This window comes from Syzygium oleosum, unplaced genomic scaffold (assembly GCF_021117445.2).
Source record: "Syzygium oleosum isolate NSW1041296 unplaced genomic scaffold, Sole_v2.1 Sole_v2.28, whole genome shotgun sequence".
In the NCBI taxonomy this organism is placed as follows: Eukaryota; Viridiplantae; Streptophyta; class Magnoliopsida; order Myrtales; family Myrtaceae; genus Syzygium; species Syzygium oleosum.
In genome coordinates, this window is record NW_026607512.1 from 1,832,159 (window position 1) to 1,839,740 (window position 7,582).

Here is a 7,582-nt window from a genome sequence, read left to right on the forward strand (position 1 = left end):
CCTCCAATGAAGTGTTTCACGTCTCTACACTCATCCTTCAATCCCTCTCTCTCTCTCTCTCTCTCTCGCTCTCTCTCTCTCTCTCTAGATAAAATGGTGATGCGAAAGCTAGCAGTTTCATCCTTGTTCAGTCCCCTGCTGCTTTGGATTCTATTTGCTTCAGGTTTGCGATGCTGGAGTGAACTTGAGACTCTTTTGCTCACTTTCAGTCGATCCTCAATTACCTCAGATGTTCACTTTATTTTTAAATTACTTCCGAGGCCTGTAGATTGAAATCCTTTTGTGCAGGACATCCGTCCTTGGTTGAATGCGCCTCTGACCGCCACCACCATCACCATCGCGTCCACCATGCCAACGACTGCCTCGCCGTGTTTCGTCCCACAAAGATGTTTGTCTTCGGAGATTCGTATGCAGACACAGGGAACAACCCGAAAGCCTTGGCGAACTCGTGGAAGGTTCCCTATGGAATCACCTTCCCCGGCAAACCCACCGGTCGATACTCGGATGGCCGGGTCTTGACGGATTTCCTCGGTCGGTGTCTCTCTTCCTCTGAGCTTTCTCTGTTCCCTGCGCTTATTAATGAATAACAACAAACCTCTGAATTCTAGAAGAGAAAACTGAACTCTGTTTTGTTTGGACGTATTGCTAAAAAGACGGAGGATGACGTGCTATCATCCCTACTTCATCAATCCTTTGTTAATCTACAGAAACGGAAGAACATCACATCATGATTGCGATTCATAACCATACTAATCAATCATTCTAGAACAAAACGCATGAAGAAGAGGCTCTTAATCCAGTGTGAATATATAGATATGAAGTGGTGGGGTTCCTCTTCAACCTTGCCTCGCCTTACTCAGTAGTGCCTCCCATGCGTGCCTCTCGCATTGCCTTTTTTGTACAGTTTTTTCTTGCAATTGTTTTGCCTTTGCCCTTTATCTTCTATCTTTTCAGATCAGCTTGCCATCTTTCCGTCAGATTCCCACCTTTCCATGATCAGATGCCAAGAGGCCACCACCTTACCTTTTTTTCTCTCTTTGACTAGTTAGGGTGCGTTTGGTAACTTGCCAAATAGTGACTGATTCTATTCTTTTGTTTCCCTAACAAAAAAAGAACAAAAATCCGTTTGATAAATTTTTTTTTCCCGGGCACAAATTTGTTCCCAAAATCAGTTTTGGAACAGAATCAAGAATAAATAAAAAAGTTGATTCTTGATTCTAGGAACAATAATAAGAAATAGAAGAGATTTTTTTTTTTTGCTTTTTCTTCTTTCCTGTTCTTCTTCTTTCCGAGCCGGCGACCGGCCACAGGCTAGGGCCGGCGAGGGCGTCGTGGCTCTCGTTGGCTAGGGCGAGGGCTAGAAAAGGTCGGCGAGGGCCGCGACGCCCTCGCCGGCCATGGCCAAGAAGGAGAAGAAGAAAAAAAGAAAAGAAAAAAAAGAAAAAAAAAAGAAAGAAATATTAAAATATTTAAAAATATTATTAATAAAAAAAAATTTGTGTAGTTATCAAATGCATTTCTGTTCTTTTTCTATTCTAGGAATGGAAATTTTGAGCCGTTACCAAATGCTTTCAAATGCTTAGAAATTATTTTTGAGAACAAAATAAAAAAAACATTTCTGAGCATAAATTATTTTTGAAAACAGAATGGTTATCAAATGCACCGTTAGTCGCCAAAGCCAGCTAATAGTGATACAGTGTCCATCGACTTATAATGAGGTTAATTCTGGCGAGCTTTCCCAGATGTGGTCCAAGGATCAACCGCACCAGAGACACTGTATATTTGTAATTATTACAGGGAAGTGGCAAGAATTAGGCTCAATTATGAAGTTCCTCGATTATCTCGGCGTGCGTGACCGGTCCTTGATCCGATTGTAGCCATGGACTTAGTCTGGTATCTGAGAGTCACCTCAAATACCTATAAGATCGCTAATTGAAAGAGAATGGCTGCTTTGATTTTAGTAAAGGACAAATGGCGACACATTAGTCACCCTTTGTCTTCCTTCTAACATGCGGTCGTTGTTATTACATGCAGCTGCGTATTTTGGAATGAGATCACCGATACCATATAAGTGGAGGAAGGTCGGGTTTAAGTATGTGAAATATGGAATGAACTTCGCATTTGGAGGGACGGGGGTGTTCGACACGCTGTTTCCTCAGCCAAATATGACGGTACAGATCGATATGTTCCAACAGCTTGTTGCCGATTCTGTCTACACTGGACTGGATCTTCAGTCTTCGCTTGCTCTCGTTACTAACTCCGGCAACGACTACTCTACTTACTTGGCCAAGGGCGGCTTGTACGAGGTAATAATTCACATCGGCTCTCGTGAACAGTACATTTTCTATCTAACGACGTTGAATTTTGAAAAAACACAAAAGGGTTGGTTACAACGTTTCTTGCGTCAAAACATTGCTCCTCAGAAAATGTCAAAAGCTTGGGCGTTTTCAGCGGATTTCTGGGTTCCAGGAAATCCAAAGTCGCCGTGTCCATATTCGCGAAGTAGTTGACACGGGCGACGTTCTTGTCTTAATTGCACTGGTTTTCACTCAGTCACGACCTCACCATCTTTCTTAATTTTACCTAATCCAATCCCTAAATGATTTGATCCTCCCAAAATATGTGAACACTCGTGCATTATGCCAAAAAAGGGGGTCTAATCAGATCGAAGAAGAAGGTTATGGACTCATGAGTCATGAGTTGAATTGGAAGGCCTCGATGATTGTCAATAGTACTCAAACCTACGACAAATGGAACTTGATTTGTTTTTCGCCGACGTCGAATGCATGATTCACTGATGAAAGAAGATGTGGATGTAGTCACCCAATCCCTTAGGGGCATCTTCCTTCAATCTTGAACTGCTAAACACTGTGCACATCCAGTGGCTTTGCCTTCAATTGTCACTTGCCAGTATTCTCATGTTAATGATGCTTCCATTATGTTACCTTCATAAATATTTGTCTCATCGGTTGTCTCTGTCTGCTGCGGTGATGCTGAAAATCTTGAGGGCTTATCTATGCTCGTCAGGACTTGCCGAAATTCATAATACAGGTGGTGAACCAGCTCGCTTTGGACATAAAACGCATCCACGACCTGGGCGTGAAAATGATAGCCGTTGCGGGTCTACAGCCTTTGGGATGTCTTCCTTCTATCACCATCTCGGATTCTTACCGAACTTGCAATGCGACTGCAAATTCATTCGTAACCTTCCATAATCAGCTGTTGCAGCAAGCCGTCACAAAGCTGAACAACCAGACCCGGTCATCACCTGCTTTCGTTGTCGTCGATCTCTATACCTCATTCATGTCCGTGCTTAATGACAAAGGTAATTCATCTTGAATGTATTAAATATCTAGATCCGCTACACACAGGACACAACTTTTGGATGGTGGACCCAAAAACAGGATAGTCCTTAGGCCGCCTAACCTAGAATCCTCTGCTAGCCTGTATTATCGCACCTCATCAAAAGAATACCGGGTTCACTGGGCGTTCGTACACATGGTCTCCCTTTACCGAATAACTTAAGTTTACGATTTAAACATGGGCACGCAAATACAACCATCTTCTGATCTTGGTTTTATTTGTTGTTCTTTGTTTTCTTTCTGTATTTCCAGCAAGTACCAAGTTTCAGGAACCGCTGAAACCATGCTGTATGGGGACAAACAGCAGTTATTCGTGCGGGAGTGTGGATGGAAGTGGGCAGAAGCAATATACATTGTGCAAGGACCCGAAAGGCATGTTCTTTTGGGACACGTTCCACCCTACGCAGGAGGGTTGGCGAGCTGTGTTCTCTACATTAGGACGCAATCTCAAGCAACTGTAGATTGATTCATTCCCGCTTACCATTCAATAATTCACGGTCTTCAGTGTTTTACGTACCTCTCGTCAATAACAGAGTGTCTCTTGTGATCCCTTCATCTTAATTGTCTCCTATTTGATTCGTTTATAGAGCAATGTGAATTAGGAAATAGTGTGATTTATGGAATAATTACATGTTTCTTTCGTGGAACAAGTTCTTCAGGCCTTATTTGATTATTGATTGTTGACACGTCAATATACCCGCGTTGCATGGATGTCACATCAACAATTTGAGAATGGATTTTTTGAACTTATGTAGGCAAACGAAACCTTAATCACCTTAATCTATCTTCTCTATGTTTTTATTTCGTCGCTCTTGTAATTATGCATGGCCCCTAGCGGCCAATGGTCTCGCATGAGACAAGTGGCAACCAAAGAGTAATTTGGGCAGGGTTGGGTAAGGCTACTTAGCTAAAAAGCCCAACAAGTGCCGTCCCGTCCCGATAAATCGAAACATGTTTTTTTTTCTTATTATGGATGAGCTTAGATAACATATTAGGTCAGACCTAATGGCCCCGCCACGGTGCGTACTAGTTGACCCGAAAAATTTATAAATCTTTTGTCATAAAGGTGTCCAGGAAAAAGTTTAGACCTAATCAATGCCCTCCCAATTATCTATCTCTATTTGTTAGCACATTTCATCTCATCCTCCTCAGTGGCTATTGTCGTAATCTAACCCTCGAGGGCCGCCTCGGGAGGATAGGTTTAGAGGTACTTTACGAGACACTCCCTAAGTCCGTACCTCGTGTGACGCTGGTTGTCATGCTTTATTTGGAATCGCCACTAGCCACAATTAAAGGTCGGATAGAAACCCTAAAATCGAGACGTGGGAATATCGTCTCGATGTATACGCAACTAGAGATTCTTAAGGATTGAAGACTTGATTATACTAGTTTTTCAACTAATGCCCTTTCGATACCTAAACTCGACTATTTGTTAATCAACATACCGGGACAGTCTTTTTTACTAATCAAGAATTTTGAAATTTCGTCCTGACCATTCTAAAGAGAACAACAAACAAAGTATTTAAAATGCACAATTAATTGGAATAAAAAATGAAAATGCACAAACAACAACCTAGCATCATCTCTAAAAGAAAAAACAATAAAAAATTCCTAAAGTAAAGCTTTCAATTTTAGATTCAACTTTTATTCAAGCCTAAAGTGTTTATTGAAAGCCCTAGACTAAGAGAATTCTACATTTTTTTTATAGCTTTTCTCACATTACTTATTTATTTATTTTTTAATTTTTTGAATTTTTTATTTTTTATTTTTTATTTCGGGAAAAAGGACTTCGGACCGGACAAGGAACCCGGTCCAATTAGCCGGTCTGACCCGGACCCAAAGGGTCCGGGTTAGGTCAACTCGGCCAAGCTATTGGGCTCAATGTGAATAAAGCCCAGATTATCAGATTTCAGTTTTTATTCATTTAGGCCCAATTCGAATCCCTATTCCTTGTTCGGCCCAGATTCTACCCCATCGGATCCTCTCCAACCCAGACCCGTACTCGACCCGGTCTTTATTATACCCGAATTCTATTTCTTTTATTTTTATTTTTATTTTTTTTTCTACTGTATTTTTTTTTTTGACTTTTTGGTCCAGATTTTGCTCTCTTTACCGAGAGCTTCATCTTCTCCACGTTCACTGAGATTTCCTTCTTTACCCGTCAATACTTACCAGTCATCACATTTCGGTCATCAACAACAACCTATCTTCACCGTCGCCATTCACGGCCATCGACAGACCACCACTTACTCCGGTCACGAAAATGAACTCCGGCAACCAAATTCCATTTTACGGCCAACAAACTTCCGGTTACAACAAAAAATCCTAAATCTAAACAAACAAGAAATCACTTGGATGAAACAGAGATAGAAAACTAATGGTAGCTAGGGGTGTCAATGGGTCGGGTCGGATCGGGCTTTCATGATACCCGACCCGAAATATATAGAGTCGCGCTTGACCCGACCCGCCCCGATACCCTGTTCAGCATATACTCTAAGAATAGGGTCGAGTCGAGTCGGTCCGGGTCGGGTTTAGGGTTTGTTCTCTGCAGCTTGTTCTGTGCCTCCTCCTCCTCATCTGTCTCTCTCTCTTTGCATTTACGTATCAAAAACCACAAGATCTCCCCCCCCAAAATCACAACGAACACAGATCAATCCCACCCCATCGGGATTCCATTTTCTCATCCTCCCCAAAGAAACCGATCGTCACGAACCGCTTTGCTTGCCCTTCCCGATAGCCTGCATTCCCGTTCCACGATCACCGTGTTCAAATCAGTAGGTTTCTGATCATGGGTCTCCGATCCCTCTTCCGTCGGAAGAAACCCACCTTGGAGACGGCGGGGGGTCCGCATTGGCCACCCCGCTGGGGTCGCGATCCTCGTCAATGGGGTCCCGGTCCCAGATCGAGGAGCTATAGTAGGTGTTCAAGAAGTTCGGCGCCAACGGGGACGGCAAGATCTCAGCGTCGGAGCTGGGGTCCACCATGGGCTCCCTCGGCCAGCCGGAGACGGAGGAGGAGCTGGCCAAGATGATCCGCGAGGTGGACTCCGACGGGGACGGGTTCATCGACTTTGGGGAGTTCGTGGAGCTGAACACCAAGGGGGTCGACCCGGACGAGGCGATGGAGAACCTAAGGGATGCGTTCTCGGTGTACGACATCGACGGGGACGGGTCCATCACCGCGACGGCCGCTGCTCTGGCGAAAAGGATCGACGGGGAGATGGAGCTCGCCATGGAGGTGGGTCTCGGCGCCAAGGCCTCGACCTGGGCTGTCACGACGAGCGCCGTGACGGTGAGGACGAAGGCCACCACGACCATGTTCACAAACTTCACGGCCGCCATTGCCACGAACCCGAACTCGAGCTTTTCGCATGCCTTTGAGAGGTTGTAAGTGCGAGGAGAAGCAGAGAGAGCGAAGGGAGCAAAGTTCACGGCTGCTCGCGTAGAGAGAGAAGAGAGCGAAGGGGAGAGAGGGGGGGGGGGGGGGGGGTCAGGCCGGATCGAGTCAGCTCGGGTATTTTTTACACCCCTAATGGTAGCGGTCTCAAACTGCGGGCACGTCTCCGGCGAGAGGAATGAATCCGACGAAAATTTCAACCATGGCCGACTCGGAGAAACATTAACATGCCACAAAAATCACAAAGAAACATAGAGGAGTGAGCGAATAATCATTTTAGAACCAATCAAGCATGAACTGTGATTCAAACAGACGTTTTCATTCACATATTGATTCAACACTTCATTCACACATTTAATCAAACAGCTAGCATGCAGTTTAAGAAGTACATTCCAACATGAAATTCAATGCGATTCTCGACTCAATTGTGATACATAAAGACCCGAATCAACATATTTCATATCAACCCCATCTCAATTCATCGAAACTCACTCAAAATTTTCACAATCAAATTCGGTGTTCTAAGTTTCCAACATCCCATTCAAGCATTTTAGCGAATAGTTGATGTACGATTTAAAGCATGAATTCTAGACTCGGTTTCAGTGCAATTCTCGACTCGATGTTGACATATGACACTCCAAATCGTCATTATATTCTATGACTCAGCTTTAATATCACAGGATTTGTCCACAATCGCATCAATTCATTCCAATAGTCTCAAACTCAATAAGCGGCTACAAAAACAGGACAAAACAAATCATATTTGAGGAGCTCACCTGGACAGAAACGGAGATTCAATCGGAGACGGCAAGGGATGTCCGGCT

The 7,582-nt window shown here is 43.9% G+C and overlaps 1 protein-coding gene and 1 pseudogene across 1 annotated transcript; both read left to right on the forward strand.

Moving 5' to 3' along the window:
• Positions 1–4,054, forward strand: LOC115675353 (GDSL esterase/lipase At5g03610-like). The gene is made up of 5 exons (XM_030597963.2): positions 1–163; positions 289–531; positions 2,035–2,306; positions 3,028–3,325; positions 3,615–4,054. The coding sequence occupies exons 1-5, from the start codon at positions 7–9 to the stop codon at positions 3,821–3,823; spliced, it is 1,179 nt and encodes a 392-aa protein (XP_030453823.2). The 5' UTR covers positions 1–6; the 3' UTR covers positions 3,824–4,054.
• Positions 4,055–6,150: 2,096 nt separating this feature from the next.
• Positions 6,151–6,752, forward strand: LOC115675273 (probable calcium-binding protein CML25; annotated as a pseudogene).
• Positions 6,753–7,582: the final 830 nt, after the last annotated feature.

Bases quoted from the DNA above. Each gene is read 5' to 3' on its own strand.
- LOC115675353 (XM_030597963.2), top strand. From the start codon at position 7: ATGAAGTGTTTCACGTCTCTACACTCATCCTTCAATCCCTCTCTCTCT. The intron at 164-288 runs GTTTGCGATGCT...CCTTTTGTGCAG, and splicing joins TTGGATTCTATTTGCTTCAG to GACATCCGTCCTTGGTTGAA. The intron at 2,307-3,027 runs GTAATAATTCAC...TATGCTCGTCAG, and splicing joins CCAAGGGCGGCTTGTACGAG to GACTTGCCGAAATTCATAAT.